The 20578-nt window shown below is 44.3% G+C and overlaps 1 protein-coding gene across 1 annotated transcript in view; it reads left to right on the top strand.

Moving 5' to 3' along the window:
• LOC121282709 (limbin-like) overlaps window positions 1-20578 on the top strand; it is a 189155-nt gene that overhangs the window by 58253 nt on the left and 110324 nt on the right. Inside the window, exon 12 of the mRNA XM_041196490.1 lies at window positions 3783-3958. Within this exon, the coding sequence (XP_041052424.1) occupies window positions 3783-3958 (176 nt within the window). The remainder of the gene's footprint in view (window positions 1-3782; window positions 3959-20578) is intronic.

The raw sequence follows: 20578 nt of genomic DNA, 5'->3' as shown, positions 1-20578 counted from the left end.
CGAACTGCTGCATTTCATGTGGTGTAGGAACACCAACAGTGCTATTAGGGAGAGAGTTCTAGGATTTTGACCCAGCGACAGTGAAGGAATGGCAAAATATTTCCAAGTCAGGATGGTGTGTGGCTTGGAGGGGAACTTGCAGGTGGTGGTGTTCCCATCTACTTGCTGCCCTTGTCCTTCTAGATGGTAGTGGTCATGGGTTTGGAAGGTGCTGTTGAAGGAGCCTTTGTGAGTTGCTGCAGTGCATCTTATAAATGGTACACACTGCTGCTACTGCACGTCAGTGATGGACGGAGTGGATGTTGAAGGTGGTGGATGGTGTGCTAATTAAGCGGGCTGCTTTATCCTGGATGGTGTTGAGCTCCTTGAGTGCAGTTGAAGCTACACTCTTCCAGGCAAGTGGAGAGTATTCCATCACACTCCTGACTTTAGCCTTGTAGATGGTGGACAGGCTTTGGGGAGTCAGGAGGTGAGTTATTCGAAGCAGGATTCCTAGTCTCCGACCTGCTTTTGTAGCCACAGTATTTAAATGGCTGGTCCGGTTCAGTTTCTAGTCACTGATAACCCACAGGATGTTGATAGTGGGGGATTTAGCGATTGTAAGGCCATTGAATGTCAAGGTAAAATAGTTGGATTCTCTGTTGTTGGAGACGGTCATTGTTTGGCACTTGTGTGACACTTATCAGCCCAAGCTTGAATGTTGTCCAGGTCTTGCTGCATATGGGTACGGGCTGCTTTAATGTCTGAGGAGTCGCGAATAGTGCCGAACGTTGTGCAGTCCATCAGCAAACATTCCCACTTCTGACCTTATGATGGAGGGGAGGACATTGATGAAGCAGCTGAAGATGTTTGGGCTATGGACACTACCCTGAGGAACTCCTGCAGTGGTGTCCTGGGACTGAGATGATTGACCTCCAACAACCGCAACCACCTTCCTTTTGTGCTAGGTATGACTCCAACCAGTGGAGAGTTTTCCCTCTGATTCCCATTGACTCCAGTTTTGCTAGGGCTCCTTGACACCACACTCCAAGTCAAATGTTGCCTTGATGTTAAGGGTAGTCACTTTCACCTCACCTCTTGAGTTCAACCCTTTTGTCTATGTTTGGACTAAGGCTGTAATGAGGACAGGAGCTGAGCAGCCCTGGCGGAACTCAAACTGAGCATCAGTGAGCAGGTTATTGCTGAATAAATGCCACTTGATTGTACCGTCATCGACCCCTTCCATCACTTTGCTGATGAACAAGAGTAGACTGGTGGGGCGGTAATTGGCTGGGTTAGATTTGTCCTGTGTTTTGTGGACAGTACTTGCCTGGGCAGTTTTCCTCTTTGCCAGGTAGATGCCAGTGTTGGAGCCATATTGGAACAGTTTGGCTAGGGACATAGCAAGTTCTGGAGCACAAGTCTTCATTATTGTTGCTGGAATATTGTCAAGGCCCATAGCCTTTGCAATATCCAGTGTCTTCATCCATTTCTTGATACCACGTGGTGTGAATCAAATTGGCTGAAGACTGGAATCTATGATGCTGGGGACCACGGGAGGAGCTGAAATGGATCATCCAATCGGCACTTCTGGCTGAAAGGTTGTTGCAAAAGCGTCAGCTTTTTCTTTTGGAATGATGTGCTGGGCTCCCCCATCGTTGAGGATGGGGATATTTACGGAGCTGCCTCCTCCAGTGAGGTGTTTATTTCCCTCAGTATAGATCAAGTGTAGAAATTCAATTCAAATCATTTTTGACTCTTGCTGTACATCAGTGTTGTTTCCACCCCCGTGCTGCCCACTTTTGTGATTGTATCGCTCGAAGTGTTAGGCCCCTTGGCCCTGCCCTCCTTACATTGCTGGGCACATGCTTAGCATGGCACAGACCACAGGGCTGCAATGGAATCTTCAAAGCCCTTCACTGGGCCATTGTCCAACTGATCCTCCAGCCTGCTGAATTAAGACAGAACACAGTCATAGATGTCGGAACCCCAGCTTTCTATAGCATCTGTTTGAACATTTCCAATGTGTCCAAAGTCCTGTGTCTACATTGGCTCAGATTCAGCAAAGGGGATGAAGGAGCTTTTACTTGCCCTCCAGTAGAATTGCTGACAAAATGAACACAGGAGGAAAGAGACCAGAGATAGTATCAACCTGTACTCAAGTCAAAAAGGGCCATTTCGACCCTTGAGGAATTACACTGTGGTGTTAAATGGAACTGTTTCCTAGTGTGCAGGTGAGGTTGGGAACCTCCAGAATTATTCTTTGCTGTGGGACATGGGAACTGAAATTCCAATTTGTCTTTTTGTAAACAAAGTCAGAAATGCCTGTTTTTTGTATCAACCATGATATCACTAATGATGTTGCCAGAATATATGTTGATTCCTATGTGATTCCTAGTTTTGTTAGTGATAACGAAACAAAATAAGCCAGCCATGATGTTACACTAACTGTCATGACTCTTTGTTGATTCCCAGGCAGCTAACAGGCCTCTTATTCAAGTATTAATGTGGAAGAGTTTGTTGACCCAGCTCTGGAGTCTGCAGTTCTACTTGAGAATGGTTTAATGCAAACAATGAGCATTTGTTTCATCAATCATAATCTATATGATCCGTGGCATTGTGGTGACAGATGTGCCTTTTTGACAGGGGGAAAATTGCCTTCATCTAGACGGCGATCAGAGCAGTTGTAATCATTATGAAAGAGAAAATTATTTTAAACTTAGTGAGCCTATTGCTTATGCATAATAATCATAACAAGATTATTAAACAATGGGGCCTTTGACATATATATCATAATTCTAAATGGTTTCATTTAACTCTTGAAAAACATGGGGCAAAATTTTTACCTCGGTGGGCGCGTGCCCCACCCGCTCAAGCGCAAATTGACGCGCGTTGATGTCAGGTGAGTGTACCGATGACGTCAACGCACAGTCGCGCGATATTTCGGTCAGTCGGTGGGCGCATGCCGGAGTCGGCAGCACGCCTGCCAACAAGTAAAAGGCAATTAACAAGGTAAATAAAAGAGAGTTTTCGCTGCCCGTCCAACTTTACGGTTGGTGGGCAGACGAAAAGGCCAAGCGGCCTTTGGACTTTTTAGCAAACCTCATCCACGGGCGGGATGAGGTTTCCTAAAGCAAATAGAAATAACATTTAAAATTTAATTAATAACATATCCCTGCTCGTGTGACAGAGTCAAATGAGGGGACATATATTATAACGTTTCCATTTCTTTATTATTATTTTTTTTAAACTCTTCATCTCCCTGAGGCAGCTCTGTGGTTCAGGGAGATTATCAAGCGCGCACTCGTGCGTATGCGTGAAACTCGCGCTCGCCTCTCTTGTCCCCCGCCCTGCACAGGTAGAGCTGAGCGCTGCCGCTGGCGTTTCATGCTGGGCCAGCCTTAATCGGCCCACTAATGTGCAATTGCTTTCCAGCCCCGATTGCGGGGGGGCGATTGGCTTCCCGACCTCCCCCACCAAGCCCGCCGAACGAGGTAAGAATTTTGCCCACGGTAACATTTAAACAGTAAGTGCAGGGAGAACTCAGCAGGTCTGGCAGCATCTGTGGAAAGAGAAACAGAGTTAACGTTTTGAGTCCAGTATGACTCTTCTTCAGAAGACTTAAATTGTTAACCCTGTTTGTCTCACCACAGATGCTGCCAGACGTGCTGAGTTTTTTTTATTTCAGGGTCTCCAGCATCTACAGTGTTTTGCTTCTATTTTAATGGTTAAATTAAAATTTTCACAAGGTGTTTATTTTTAACGATAACACAGGTTGGTCTGAATCTCGTGCTCTTTTCCAGTTTCAGTTGGAGAAACTGATGGACCAGCAACTAGCCTTCCAGAGGAAAATACTCGACGAGGGCTTGGCTCATAGAAAAAACCTAGCGAACAGGATACAGCGCAGGGTGAACCATGGACGCAATCTCCTGAACACAGCTGCCCTCCACATTGCAGGCTTTGCCAATCAAGTGAAAAAGTAAGACATGATTGCCACTGAAACCTATAGTGTCCATCGGAGAATCATTCCTATCCAGTGCCATGTCTTCAGTTAGGCAGGATGTGAGTATATGGATGAATTCATTTTGGCACAATGCAAAGCTGATGAAAAGGCATACACAGAATGTTGGGGAAAAGAACTCAAGATTTCAATTAAAAGAATTAGCTTTGAAAAATGCACAGATGCTGGCTGTTGTTGAACAGAGCTGTAGGCACCTGGGTCTCATAGTTACAGAAAGTAATACTTGCGACTGAAGCCTTGTTAGGCTCCTTTTTTTCAATGAATATCCTAGTCTTTGTGGGAGACTGTAGACACCTGCAGAAAATAATATTCCACCCACTTCCCCTCAGGAGAAATGCTGAATTACATGAAAGAAAGAACTTTCACAATGTCAAGCTGTTCAAATGCATTTCAAAGCCAGTTAAGTGTTTTTTCTGTCGTGTAACAGCTGTTATAGTGTAGGGAATGTGGCAGCCAATTTTCACACCTACAGGTCCTACAAACAGCAAATAATAATGACCAAATGATATGTTTTAGTGATGGTTGAGTGATACCATGTCTGGAGTGGTTCAGTGGTTAGCTCATCCCTATCTCTGTAAATTCCTTCAGCCCTACAACCCTCCAAGATCCTTGCACTCCTCCAATTCCAGTCTCTTGCACATCCCTGATTTTAGTTGTTCCACCATTGCTGGCTGTGCCTTCAGCTACCTAGGTACTGAATTCTGGAATTCCCTCTTTGAACCTCAGCCTCTTCATCTCTAATCCTCCTTTAACAATCTCCTTAAGCCTACGTCTCTGCCTATCTCCTAATTGGTTAAGTGTCCAAGTTTGTTTGAGAATGCTCCTATGAAGCACCTTAGGACGTTTTACTAAGTTATAGGCACTATATAAATGCATCAGGTCATTGTGGTGGGGTCTTTTACAAGAATTAATTGGCATGAAAACAGGCATCAACTCCGTAACTAATCAAAAAATTATGTGTGAGTAGTGGCTGTAATGGTCTATATTTAGGAAAATGACCTATCACTAGTTTGTTTGACTTCATTAAATGAGTCAGCATCAAAGTCTCATAGTATGATTAGCAACATTCTTATAATCTTTCAAAACATTTGCTTTCTAATTGATAAAGAAAATGACTCAAATTTGGAACAGTACAATTATAATTCTAATTGAGTTTAAAAACTACTGGTGGAACTTTGAATATTATACCTTTTACCACTCTCTTGATGCTGACAGTAAAATAGTATTTGATAATAAAAATATATTTTGTGATGTTGCAATTTCCATTATGGGTTTAGTACCATGGTAAGTATTTACAGTTACTGAGGTAAGGTAATTTGCCATAGTCCATGCGGGAGCATACTTATCTTTCTCAGAGAGAGAGAAAGAGAGACAAATGGATATATAGCTTGAGAAGCACTACTTCACATCAAGCATGGGGTAAGGCAAGAAGGCAGGCCTCCATGAACTACAATAGTTGATGCGGAGATTGAATCTGCACTGTGAGCATCACTCTGCACTTCACTCTAGCCATCTAAGCTAACTGATCCCCACACTATTCCAGCAAATTACAACTGCTTTAAGTAGATTGTTATTTTCTGAAAGATGTTGACCTCACAAGTGTTGCAAACAGTTTTTATTTCCAATAAACGAGTTTTGAAAATTTCAGTGATGTAGCATTTATTAAAAAAAACACTTTTGACAGGATGTAGGCACCACTGGCTAGGCCAGCATTTGTATCGCCCATCCCTAATTGACCTCGAGAAGTTGGTGTTGAGCTACCTTCTTGAACTGCTGGAGTCCATGTGGTACAGGTACACTCACAGTGCTGTTAGAGAGGGACTTCCAGGATTTTGACCCAGTGACTGTGAAGGAATATGGTTCCAAGTCAGGATAGTGTATGGCTTGGTGGGGAACTTGCAGGCGGTGGTGTTCCCATGCATCTGCTGCCCTTGTCTTTCTAGGTGATAGAGGCCACAAGTTTGGATTGTGCAGTCGAAGGAGCCTTGGTGAGTTGCTGCAGTGCATCTTGCAGCCACTGCTCCTATTGTGTGTCACTGTGGAAGGAATGGGTGTTGAAGGTGGTGGATGGGGTGCAAATCAAGTGGATGCTTTGTCCTGGATGGTATCGAGCATGAAACAAAGCGAATGATATTTTCTAACACTGTCGTGTACAGGCCAATTAAAGGCATTATCAGGATAGCTGTTTCCAGAGTATAAAAAAGTGTAAGGTATGAAGCAAAATTTAAGAAATATTAAGATCAACCCTAAGGACTCTCATACTTCTGGATTACTTTGTGTTGGTCACCTGGACATCATTCTGCATTGACAAAACCAGAAGTGGGCAGGTTCAAAGTGGGTTCTGTTTCAGATTTTTTTTTTTTTTTTGCATTTTGACCTCTGACACAATCTCAACCAACTAGTTTTCAGGAGCTAAGGTTCAGCCCAACGTTCTTTAAATGGTACTGTGGAAAGACAAGTGCATGAACAGGTAATACAGATATGAAATGCCATTTATTTTAAACTGGTTTGTGCCTCCATTAAAATAATCAGCCAAAGAGTTTCATAGCCGTGTGTTATATGTTACACACTAATTTTGGAGTAAACGTATTATCAGGTTTTGAGAGATGTTGAAGCCTTCAATTACAAAAGTCAGTGAAGATACTCAAAGGCACAGAAGATGATTTCATACATACATTTAGTTAAGTTATTGTGAAATGTGTCACTTGTCAACTATTTTTAATCTCTAGAAAACCCATTAAAAAACTTGTTAGGAATGAAGTATTAATAATATTTACACTTGCCTCACTATTGAAGAATAGTTCACTGGTTTCCTGTCTGGTGATTTTTATTCTAGTGTGAAGCAGCATATCCAAAATTAAAATGAGAGTTAGCAACTAGTATTTGACAAATCAGTATGACCAAGTCACTATTCACGGGTCCATTCAGAAACTCTAGTAATAATATTCTGCCAAATTCAGATTTCTTTGCTATTTATATGATCTATATATTTGAGTATTGCTGAAAAAAGAGACATGTCTAAGCTTTTCATCTTGCACTCAGGGCACTTGCAGGAATACCAATATAAAGGGAAAACAACAATTTATACTGTATGTGAACAGAGTGCTGATTGGTTGGCAAGTGGTATTGCCATGGAGAATGCACCACTAATGGTGACTGACAATTAACTGCCAAGCATTGTTTGAAACTTAAACCAGGCAGTTTGACCCTGATTGGTCAAGGCATTGCCCTGAGGATTGAACCAGTGAATGGCTGTCACTTATTTTGTTTAGCTGAAACAGGTACCATGTGTGTACATGTTCTTTCTATCTGCAAAGAGCAGGGCCCTGTGTATTATTATATGTAGCTTCCAGTACAAGCAAATGTGCCACACTGTGACCCCGCCTGACAATCTTTGTCAGCGTAGTTCTTAGCACATTGAGGATTATTTAGCAAATGCTGTCCAATCACGGAATCATTTCTAATGTTAGACACTGGGTGGAATTGTCCCAGATTTACACTAACCCACCGGCCGCAATGACAGGTTTTCACACTGTACCATTCCAAACCCATCACGTTATTTATGCACGCCTGGGAAACATGGCGTTTCCATGGCAGGCTGGTTCTCAATCACCTGCCTGCCATCACCCCACCACTGCATCACGCCGGGCACCATATTTAAAGTCCAGCCACAAGCACACACATCAGCGCTTCCAGACCACCACTGTTGCATGGAAGTCATGGCTGTGAAACTGAAGACTGCAGCCCCCAGTTCCAGTGATGGGTCCCACGAGTGCCTTTTGGATGCTGTGGAGTCCCTCCAGGATGTACCCCACCTCTGCTCTGGCTGCAGGATGGGCTGCAACCTGGCCACCGCTATCACGGCCATTCAAAAGAGGACAGCCACCCAGCATCGCAAGAGGACGAGTGATCTCCTCTGTTCTGCCAGGATAAGTCTCTTCTCATCACTCTCAACGCACAAACCCATCACACGTATATGGGGCCCTCACTCACTGCTGATTCAAGGGACATCACCATTCACTCTCTGACGCACACCATCATTGTCCTCACCCCATCCATGGGGCCACTCACCACCCACACAGGCCAGTCATACTTATCACCTGGCCTGGCAGGTGACCCGCTTACACTCGCTCTACCTCTATTCGTGCAGGACAAGGTGGCACGCAACAAGCGGGAGAGGTCGCAGACCGATGGAGGAATCCCCGAAGTCAAGGTCCTCGTGGATTTTGAAAACAGCCATACAGTTGGTCAGCAAGGACCTGGACCCTTCCTGTGCTCACGGTGAGGTTGGTGCTGCTCTACCAAGTGAGGATCCAGCAGTCCAACATCCATCAGACAACCAGCTGTGAGTGATGTGAGCTCTTTCACAGGCCGCATCCATGCATTAAGTTATCTCTCCTTGCTTTCTCAGGCACATCTACCAAACAGCCGATGGAGTCCTTGACCCAGGGCCTCCAATCAAGCCCCGAAGAAACCTCTGAAGAGGAATCCGGAGGCACTTTCCCTGAAGACCCGTCACAGCGCTCACCCACACTCTGTCAGTTCAGAGACACACATCTCAACGGGACCTAGATTTAGAATACCCCGGGGATCACAATCTGGTGAGCAGAGACTTCCCAGGTTTCTGGCACTCTGAGGACTGCTGGAGGCCAGAGCGTTGCTGAGTCCAAGTCAGATGACGAGCCTCTGGACTCGGTCATGTCACAGTTGCTGGAACTGCAAAGGCAAATTCGGGAACATCAGGAGTCCGTCCACTTGCACTCTGAGGTGATGGTGCCGGCATGCCAACGCACCGAAGTCAACACTGGTAGGATGGCAGCCGCCGTGGAGACCTTGGTCCAGGACTTCAGCCCATCCGACTCCCCTGTCCCTGTGATCTCAGCAGCTCCAGCCCCACAGGCCGAGGAGGGTGCCACTGCCAGCCGGCAGGACCCAGAAACACAAGCAGGGCATCGCAGTCAGCTGGCTGCGACCTTGGCTGGGGATGTCCGGGGAGCACCAAGGTGTAGCGGCAGAATTAGGAAAGTTAAGGAGAATTCGTTGCACGTTCTGGGCATGGATGTTAATCACTTGCGCATACTGTTCACTATTGTCAATAAACTCTCAAGAATGGCTCCTTGTTCTGATGAGCAGTGTCACTCAGATGTGAATCCTTGCTGCACAAGATAATGGCAGGTGTCTCAGTCCAGGGCCTCTTCCCTGTGCTCTGTGTGGCCTTCAGACCAAAATGATGGTCCGGCCTCACACTCCCTGGAAACATTACTGACGCCTGCTTGTTATTGCTGCCAGAATGTCATGGGCAGGCGCCACAGAGTTCTCTCATTTTCCCTGTGTGCTCACAGCACCTTTAAGGTGGGGCTGGTCCCCATCACATCAACATCTGTGACCAGTGATGCTGTGCTCCTGAAGGGCTCAGGTGCTGAAGGTGGACAAAGGATCAGATGCTTTGAAAGTTTCATGGCTGTGTCTCTATGATATGACTCTGATCACAGAGCACAAGCGAGCTGCCCTCAGCCAGACAGGAGTCAGACATTCTCAGAGGCTTTGTGAAGATCTGTGTGAAGATGGAGTGTCCTCACTGCATGTTGTCACCATTCTCCTGTGATCGAGCGACTATTAGGGCTTCCACTGCGTCTCCATGACGGGAGCGTTCTCAGAGTGTATTCACGCTGTCATAAGCCATTCTGGAGCGCAACGTTCATAGATGCAATGTGAGGATTTATGGTGTCACCTCTCTGCGTGTTGTCATCATCCTCCACGAATCTAGCAGCTATGAGGGCCTCCCGATCGCGCCTGCCTCGTCTGGCCAGTATGAGGGGCTCATCCCCGTCATTGTCGCCTCCTAGGACCTCTTGACCCTCATTGCCATTGGAGTCAGCCTCACTAGAGGAGACATGCAACTTCTCCATCTCCTCCTCGGCCAGCTCATCTCCCCGTTGGAGCGGCAGGCTGTAAAGGGTGCAGCAGACAGCAACGATGTGTGACACCCTCTGCGGACTGTATTGCAGGGCTCCACCAGACCGGTCCAGGCATTGGAACCTCATCTTCACCATCCCAATGGTCTGCTCCACTAATTTGCGAGTGACAGCATGAGCCTTATCATACTGTCGCTCTGCTGCATTCTGAGGCCGCTGCATGTCATCAACCATGGCCTCTGTGGGTAGCCCTTGTCCCTGATGAGCCATCCCTGCAGCTCCTGGGGACCCAGGAAGACGTCAGGGATCTGTGACCGATGTAGGTGTCATGCACACTCCCTGGAAACCGTGTCCACACCTGTAGGATGTGTTTCTGGTGGTCGCACACCAGCTGCACATTTAGCAAGTGGAACCCTGTGCAGTTGCTGTAGTTCACTGCATGTTGCGACGGAGATCTGAGCGCCACATGAGTGTTGTTGATCTCACTCTGCATCTGTAGGAAACCCGAGATCTCGGCGAATCCTATCGTTTTTGTAGTCTTGGTCCCGCATGAAATGCACAAAGTTGTGTGCCCTCGCGAAGATGGCATCCGTGATCTCATGGATGAATTTGTGGGTGGAGGCTTGAGAGATCCCACAGAGATCACCTGTGGAGCCCTGAAAGGAGCCACTGGCATAAAAATTGAGCACCGCTGTCACTTTCACGGCCACTGGCAGTGGTTGCCCTCCATGTCCCTGTAGTGCCAAATCCTGCAGTAGATTGTACTGAGGTAACTGACCAGGTCCCTTGACTTGCGCAGGCTTCGGCGACACTGGTTCTTCGTCATTTACAGGAATGAAAGGCGGCATTTGTAGATCCTGGGTATCACTTGGCACCGGCCTGCGATGGCTCACCTTGGCTCTTGGGCAGCGTGTGCAGGAGCCCCAGCCGCCCCTTCTTCCTGAGGTTGCTGCTCCTGCCTCTTCGCGCTCAGGAGCCTTTGTTGCTCTCTCTTCCATCTTCTTCACGCTCTGTAGCCCATTAGACATACAGCTTATTCACCAGGCTCCATGATCCTGATGTACTCCTCCTGCAGGATGAAAGAGAGAGACACGTAGTTAGCATGGGTGTACTAAGGACCTGTCTTGGTTAAGCATGCTGGCCCCTTAACACTTCCTAAACAAAAACAGAATTACCTGGAAAAACTCAGCAGGTCTGGCAGCATCGGCGGAGAAGAAAAGAGTTGACGTTTCGAGTCCTCATGACCCTTCCACAGAACTTGAGTTCGAGTCCAAGAAAGAGTTGAAATATATTTCAACTCTTTCTTGGACTCGAACTCAAGTTCTGTGGAAGGGTCATGAGGACTCGAAACGTCAACTCTTCTCCGCCGACGCTGCCAGACCTGCTGAGTTTTTCCAGGTAATTCTGTTTTTGTTTCGGATTTCCAGCATCCGCAGTTTTTTTGTTTTTATCTCTTAACACTTCCTGGCGAGTGCTGGCCACCACTTGGATGGCCAGACATTAGTGTGCTGTACGGCTGCCCTGTTAGCTTGAACCATGGAGGAGACTGGTCCAAACTGGGATGCTGACATTGCAAGGGGCTGTGAGTGCCTCCATCAGTGACTGTCCAGCTTTAGCGAGGAGATTGTACCCCATGTGCTGTCATCAAACTGTTCTGCAATCCACTAAAGTGCTCATCAATTTGCAGTCCGTGTGTATGTAGGGGTGGGTGGGGGGTTGGGGGGGGCGGGGGTGAGGGGCAGGGGAAGCTCTGGAGCACTCGGTGGTGCTTTGATGCCTGAGTGGGTAGATAAGCTAGGAGCCCGACCCCAATCATGTAAATGTGGCTGCACCTGAACTGTCTCATTGCAGAGGAATGGTCACTTTTTATACAGGTTTCCCGAATATGTGGCCACTTCCCTCGCCCACACTACCCCCCACCCCGAATGCTTGTGCGCTATATTCAGTGGCAGGGCTGCCCTTGCCCCTTCTGCCTATCACCAGTCACCTCAACAGCAAGACTGCCCTTAACCCTCCCCCCTGCCACCAGTCATCACAACAGTAGGGTTGCCCTATCCCCCTCCCTCGACCACCAGTTGCTTCAACGGCAGGACTGCCCTTAACCCTGAACCCTAATGCCTCTGAAGCTTGAGGTCCAACAGACTCTGGCAAGCAGTGCACAGCATTACTGTGTACTCACCTCCGAGCTCCCCTCAAAGTCCAGGTCGCCAAGCGTATGCCTTTTATGTGCTGTTGTGAAATATGTTGGCGTGCTGTCCCGCCAACTTGGACAGAGGATCAGCAGGGCTGGGGGATGCGGGATGATTCCGGTGGGCAGGCCTGATAATGATATGCTGATGTATTACAATAAGGTTCCCAACGTCCGATGGTGGGAAATGCAGCCCGCCATTGGCGGGCTGAGCGGACAATCACAAACTGGTTTCCCGCCGTCGTAAAACCGATCACGCCATATTGTCCGCTCACGCCACCGATCACGTCCGACGCCAGCCGGCACGGAAAATCCCGCCCACTGTGTTTTGGGTTTCGCAAGCGTGAGCTGGTTGGGTACGGTCTGTATCCTTCCCGTTGCGAACAAAAGACCTCCTGCCTATCACACAAATGAGTAACGTGGGATATGAATTTCAGTGCCAGAGTGATGCTAGGTATGTAGGCCGTACATCCCAAAGACTGGGCGGATCGTATCAAACAGCATGTCCCAGCCGCTGTTCACAATGGGCAGGGTACAGACCGAACCCAACCAGCCCATGTTTGTAAAACTCAAAATACAGTGTCCAACATGAGATGTGATTCTGTGATTGGACAACATTTGCTAAATAATCCTCATTTATCCCCAACAATTATGCTGACAATGTAATTCATTTTAAGATTGTCAGATGGGCTCACAGTGTGGCACATTTGTATGTCCTGGAAGCTACATATATTAATACACAGGGCCCTGTTCTTTGCGGACTGAAAGAACATGTACACACATTGTGCCTGTTTCAGCTAAACAAAATAAGTGACAGCCATTCGCTGACTTATTCCTCAGGGCATTGCCTTGACCAATCAGGGTCAAGCTGCCTGGTTTAACTTTAAAATAATGCTTGGCAGTTAACTTGCAGTCACCAACAGTGTTGCATTCTCCATGACAACGTCACTTGCCAACCAATCAGCATTCTCTTCACATACAGTATAAATTGTTGTTTTCCCCTTATATTGGTGTTCTTGCGAGTGTCCTGACGAGTGCAAGACGAAAAGCTTAGACATGTCTCTTTTTTCAGCAACACTATTTATATATTTCCCAAATGCCAAATACTGGTTTGTAAACTCTGGATTAGCCTAATGGATGTGGGCAACTAGCTTCAGTTTCTCTTCCCTCCCTTATTCCCCTTTTTGCATCATGTTACTGCCCAGCTCCTGAACCTGGTTTAAGGCTAAATATAATTGTAAGGAGACAAAAAACCAGCATCAACATCAATGTGTCTTCAACTGAACTACTACTGTGAAACTATTATTGGATTTTCCCTCAATACATAATTTTGTATATAAATCTGTATTTTTAAATTGTGTAGTTTCATGGTTGCTGTTAGAAACACAAACTTTTCAGATATATATTCAATATAAAATGGCAGAATTGTTTATTGCATGAGAAATAACTCATTGCAATCAGTAGCACCATCCCCCCCAATGTAATTTAATTTATTTGTTGATATTTAATCTGACTCAGAGCCGAAAAACTTTAGTCAAATTTGGAGCAGTGTCAAAATGAGTGGATCTTATTGTATGGCAGAGCAAGTTCACAGTGCCAAATGCCCTACTCCTGCTCCTAAGTTCTATGTTCCTGTAGTGTCAGACCCACTTTGCATCAATGGCAAAGCTAGAGGGTAAATCCAGAGTTAGGGCCCCGAGTTACGGTGGAACCAGTGAGGTGAAACCCATTGTTGAGATAGCCTCCCATTGCTTTGGTTTGCCATTGCAAAGTGTAACTACAGTATGGCCTCACATTGGTGTAAAAACTGCCTGGTTGGTCCTTTTGGCTTCCCTGGATGCCTTTGTTTAACTTACTTCCAAATTAATTTAAATGTTTAGATAATTAGAATGAAAGGCTTTTTTTAAAATATAATGTGGATAATGCTGCCTGCCCTGTCTAAAGATTTTCATTTCACTTCTTGGCTCTACACATCCATTTTAGCACAAAGTTATAGAGCACCCCCCCGCACCCACCCCATTGGGAGACTGACAGAATTAGGTGCAATGTTGGTGTTATACACAGCCCCATTTTACTTTCCACTGAAATTAATGGTAAGTAATACTGAACAAGGTGCAAACCCAGCGTTCAACTCCATCCTGTGCATTTCCCGTCCAACAATCTAGGTTAGAGTTACCCCAAAGTTTCAGCTAGCCCATGTAAACTACATGCTGCTAGGCTAACTTCTCACGGACCAGGAACTGTACTAAATTATACATTCATTCATGTCGGTTGTTTTTTTTTGTTCTTTTGCTGCTCGTGGCTATTTTCCATTCTCATGGGAGCCGACTTTATCATTGAAAAGAGATATGAAGGAAATAAATGCTTGTTAAAGTTTTTAATAAAAAGCTAATACTGCTAACATAGGTTAGCCTGCAGGAAAAATATAGATGTGAGCAAGACCAGATCAATGCTTCTAAACTGTTGACTCAATGCATCAAACAGGCAATGGTTTCTCACAAAGTTTGTGGGACATGTGCGCATTAGTTATTGCTTTCCTTTAATCTAACTAAGCGCAAAGAGAGAATCAAAATTCACAGAAATCAATATAGTCAGAAGTGGATGTCAATTCTTTATGCCTGTTTCCCCTCCCACTTACTTAATAGAATTTTTACACTACAACTTGAAATGTAGTTGGGCACTATTTAATCAGCTACTTTGAGCATTTGTTTTGATTGGAGGAATAATCTTACACTGCTGTTTATGTTTTTAATACAGAGCATAACTTGAGTTGTGCAATGGTTTGATCAAATAATTAGTTTGCCAACATATTTTAGACTGGATTTAGTTTATTTGACTGTTTATAAAATTGGTGGTTTAGACAGCTCAACAGTTTGGTCTGCAGCGATATTAAAATGAAAATTGTTTCCTGTATAAAAATGTTATGAGCCTAAATTTTAGTCAGTTGGTATTGAGGAAGAAAGAGAATTAAGGTAAGAAACATGGAAGGAGAAATTGGAAAGGAGAATTAAAAGGATATATCTCAGTTGTATATATGTTAATGAATACTAAATTTCCTAAAAGCTAGAAGGTGAATTCAAAAAAGTTTAAAGGCTAATCATGGTTCGGAGGTGTAGTACATTGGAGCTGTCATATACTGCATCACAAACTGCTTGGTTATTGTACAATGAGTACTGATTGCAGTTGTGACATTCTTTGAAGGTACACACTAGAGGTCAATAAAGACCAGTGTTTATTCTGAGCAGATTATTATTGTGCAACAAAATGTTGTTTCCAAGTATGAACAAGACTGTTTTTTACAACATATCCGTGAAAGATGATGCCTAATTCGAAGTACTTTATTTACCCCTTACTGTTTTCAAGGGCAGGATAGTGGCGATTCCTGCCCTGTCACCCGAACAGTTGGTGGGGAATTCATTCCCACTGATACCCAAGCCGCCCTGCGGCCATTTAATGTTCGACAGGGCATTAATTGGCTAAGCGCAGGACTTCAACTTCCATCTGGGGAGGAAGTCCTACCTTAGAAAGCTGCCAGCCAATCAGGTGGCTGGCAGCCCTGTAGTCTCAGCAGCTCCAGGTTCGAGAGCAGCCACTGATTGAACTATAGACAGTCCCGAAGAAGAGGAGCTAATGGAGGCTGGAGTGCAGCTAAGTTTGGGGTATTGGCGGGGCTTGGATGGTAGGCCCAGCAAAGGAAATAAGAGGTTCGGTGGGGCCAGGTTTGAAAGGGTGGGCGTTGGAGGAATTAAGGGGGTTTATGACCTTCGGAGGTTGCCTCAAAATCAGCATAGCGGCCCCCCAAAGATGGGCACCCCACATGTTGCCCAACACCACCCTGCGCAGCTAAACTGCCGGGCTAACCACTTGACATGGGCCTCCCCCGCATGGTTAAATAGTAGCGGGGGGTGGATGAGGCACTAAAGCAGCTATTAATTAAGTGGCATTAATAAAATAAACCATTTTATTCTCATTATATACAAAAGAAAATAATTTGATGTTTGAATAATCATTGCATTTAAATGGAAGCTCCCAAACAACTGGTGTGCATTTTATGTCCTTGAAAAGTGCACAGGAGAGTTTTAATCAAAGATGTTGAGTCAAGCAAAAACAAGGGCATTAATTGTGAAATGCAGGCAAGAAGCACAAAACTAACCATAGCATGACTACTCATTTAGTTCTTGCTGTCTGTTGTGCACATCAGCTGTAACGAGGTTTAGCCTAACAGGGCTTGAAAGGAAGATCAATAAGCATAGAAATCGATGTGCACGAACCACTGTGCAACTTTTATCCTGTCTCTCCCCAGCACAGAATTTCTGAATCCTGAGTCTAAGTCTGATACAAGATGTTTCTTTTCCTTTTGGTTATTGGATGCTGTTTAACAGTTTGGTACTCGGGAGGTTTTGTGGCTGATGTTTTAGAAATGTATTTTTGGCTGGAGAAGCATGAAGTTGGCAAATAGGTGAGAAAGAAACTTGGATGAATAATGAGTATCACTCAGAACAAGCTTAGTAGGCTTTTTGTAACACGAGTCTGCATAATTTTTGAAAATACCTCTGTTCCAAATTCCAAATAGCTCCGAAAGGCCGTAGTTTAGCAAAATATATTTTGTATTTCTACTTGATTTTAGAAAAGATGTATTAGTTTAATCCTTTCTTTGCTCCCTGCCTACACTACTCTCTATCTGGACGCATGAGGAGGTGACTTGTACAGAACGTGCATAGCAGCAGTCTAGATCGATGGGACTTGGATCGCCTTTTTCTTTCTTTGACCTCCCACCCCCCACCTTCCCACCCCATTGCAAAAGCAGCTATCTACTTTTTCGTTCTTTCTGACAATTCAAGCAATTATATCCTCCATGTGAGGAATGATGGGCACAGGACCCTGAGCTTCAATTCACATGGTGCAGTAAATTAGTGCATCAGCATCCTACAGCACAGGCATGCTGGTGCTGATCTTAAATTCAAAACTGGTGATAAAACATAGTTTCCTCACCATGGATATTGCCATTCCAGACTGAAATACGGGATAATATGTCTTTACAAAATTAAGTCATACTGTTTAAATATTTAATTAGTTGTTTGCTGTCTGAATTTGCGACATGGTTGTCTGCAATCTGTTTTTACACTGATGGCTTACTTATGAATGCATGTGTGCTAAGTTTCAGGGCCTTTTGAATATGCAGTTCTTCTTTATTAACAGTGCAGAAACTAATTTGCTACTTTCTTCACTTAAGGCATGAAGCCAAAGATCAAGAGTCTCTATCAGAATAGCTACTTGGTTGAATGTTAAATATAGAATGTTCAGCTACTCTTGGGTTATCCTACTTTGTGCTATTTGACCTTCATTTAATTCTTGATGTGTCTGATTTGAATCAAAGAGGATATTCACATTAGCACATCTAGCAACTGCTTGAAGTCTACCAAAGTATATCAAAAGAATAGTGCTGACAACTTAGTATGTAAATATACCCCAAGCTCTGGTGCTGCACAGCACGGACCTGCAGGGTTACAGAATGAGTTTTTCATAACTGGGATGCTCCAGTTTGGCCCAGAAATGGAAAGATGATATCAGACAGGGTGTCCAGCTTCTGCTCCCTGCCCAATCACTCCCCCGGTTGAAGTGGGTATGCATAGACACCAGGTTCCGATGGGTTTATATTTTGCAGTGATTCTTCTCTCCTCCCCTCCTGCCAACCCACCACAAGTGATACAGCCCAACAGTCAATCATGCACGAAACCGTTGACACTCATGGTCCTACATGCAAACATGAACCAGGGGAGTAAGAGACAAACTGCGAGGGTGGGGAAAATAATTTAAAATATGAGAGCGCAAAACTGATTTCACGAATGATTCAAGATGGTTTTTGTAAGCTGTATTATTAATACAGCGTATGTTGCCATTAATGTAGAAAAATGTATCAAGGCACTTTGTAGGAATGAAATCAGACAAAATTTGACAGGGAGCCACATAAGGACATATCGGGTGTCCAATTGCTTGCTCAGAAGACTGAATTTAAAGAAGCATTTGAAAGGAGGAGAGGTAGTGAACCAGAGAAGTTAAGTGAAGGTCAGATCTTAAGGCCAAGGCAATTTAATCAAGGCTGCCAAAGATGGGGCAAAAGTAATCATGGATGCACAAGAGGCCAGCATTAGAGGACTGCAGAGTTTGTAGGGCTGGAGGAGATAGGGAGGGGCAAGAAGGATGATTTGGAGTTGCTGATCCAAAAAGACCTTACAAGGTGCCACGTTTTATTCCCTAGTTTTTTTTTCAGCAGATAAAAACATAAGAAATGGGAACAGGAGTAGGCCCCTCGATCGCATCCATGATTACACTAGGCTTGTGCCCCTAAGTCAAGGAGGAGAAATTTAGCATGGTTTTCCAATCCTAATTTACATAAACTATTTGGACTCAGGAATCAGAAGCACAATTTCAAAATTTGTAAACAAGACATGATTGAGAACTGTAGTTAATACAGAGGAGGACTGCAACAAAATACAGCAAGACATTAATAAACGTGCAAATTAGGTGTGTAATTGGCAAATAAACTTCAATATAAATACATGCAAGGTGGTGGGAAGACCAAGGAGGCCCCATACTCTTTGGAAAATAAGTGTATGAATAGGGTGGAGGAAGAGAGGCACCTGAGGGTACAGATACACAGATCACCAGAAGTAGTGGTGCGGTTTGATAAGACCAGTACAAAAGCAAACAAAGCAGTGCAGCTGTTTTCTAGAGGGATAGAATTGAAAGCCAGAAAAGTTTTATCTAACTTGTGCTGAACCTTGGTTAGAATATACTTAGGATTACAATGAACAGCCCTGGTCTTCATGTTATAAAATGATATAGAGGCACTGGAGAAGGTGCAAAAAAGATTTGCTAGAATGTACCTAGAACTAAGAGGTTGCACCTATCAGGAAAGATTGAACAGACTGGGGATACTTCCTTTAGGAACTATAAGGCTGAGGAGTAATCCGATTGAGGTTTTCAAGGATTTGATAGAGTAGGGATAGAGAAGGTGTTTCCACTTGTGGGTGAGACCAAAACTAGAGGCTATAAATATAAAATAGTCACTAATAAGTCCAATAGGGAATGCAGGGGAAACTCCTTTACCCAGTGAGTGGTTAGATCTGACTACCACAGGAAGTAATTAAGATGAACAGCAGAGATGGATTTAAGGGGAAGCTAGATAAGTGTTTGAGGGAGAAAGGAAGAGAAAGATATATTGTTGGGCATAGGTGAAGATGGGTGGAGCCAAATAGCTTGTTTCTGTGTTGTAAATATTTGGCACATTTGTAATTGCAACCTTGTTGGGCAGGTACATGTGGGACAATGGGTAAGGACAAGATTTGGCTTAGTGGTGATACCCCATAGAAGAATAGCGTGTTGTCATTTATAGCCCCTCAAAACTCACACATGGCTAAAGGCTAGTAAGGTGAGGTCATACAGGCTGCCAACACGCTTGACCTGTAGCCCAGTGCAGGGTCAATACATTGAGAAGGACAAGGAACAAACTATGGTTAGTGAAGGAGAGGGAAAAGGAAATATGATGCTAACTAAAACAAATGTCAAATATATAATTTATTGGAAAAGTATAAGTGAGAGAATTTAATTTTTGCTAATTGTTGCTACTTTACTGAAATAATAAGTTACTCGTCCCTTCAATAAAGTATGGCGTGAATTCTCTATTCATTTGATGTGGTACATCATTGGAGTTTTTAATGATGGATGACAAAGGAAGAAGAGGAGTAATAAAAGTAGCAATATGCAAGCATCCGGGAAAGATGGCAGTGACTATGTTCTCTCACTTCCCATGTGCATTGTCACAGGAGGTCAACTATTGCTTAATATAATCATCACCCTCATTTGGTATATTCTTGAACATCTGACTTCCCAGTGAGTTTTTTGAACTTTAGTTTAGCTATAGGAGAAGGATAAATTGTGCTCATCAAAATGAAACTCTTTTTGACAATGAAACTCAGACTATGATACTATTCTTATCCACTTTTTGTACTCAGAGTCGGCATTAAACACCCAACCCCGCCCTTTCAGGTATAGATTGTCGAGTATAACTTTGATCCATCAATGTTCCTCAATAAAACCTAAAAATGCAATCTCTAATGGGCCAACTTGACATTTCTGTTTCCCAGCTTGTGAGTTGTCTGGCAATACTGACACACAAATGTAATTAGTGTTTTTTTTCTTTACGTGTACTTAGATTATGAGAAACTGTTTTGAAATAGCTCAACTCTCTTCATTTAAAACTCCTATTTGGCTGAGTCACCCCTTTACCCCAGGTATCCCAAATATTGCAGGATCTTACCTTACTCTTGATATCAATGGCACATTACAAGTATTTTTTCTACAACCTGGTTTATTTGCCTGATTCCGAAATGACAAATATACTCACTATAACGGTAGTTGGGAACCCAATGTGCAAGAGTTCATCCCCGGGTTGTCAGTCCGCTAAATGAGTTC

Source organism: Carcharodon carcharias, chromosome 1, assembly GCF_017639515.1.
Source record: "Carcharodon carcharias isolate sCarCar2 chromosome 1, sCarCar2.pri, whole genome shotgun sequence".
NCBI lineage: Eukaryota > Metazoa > Chordata > Chondrichthyes > Lamniformes > Lamnidae > Carcharodon > Carcharodon carcharias.
Note: the sequence above shows the minus strand (reverse complement) of the source record. Positions and strands in the feature narration are given on the sequence as shown.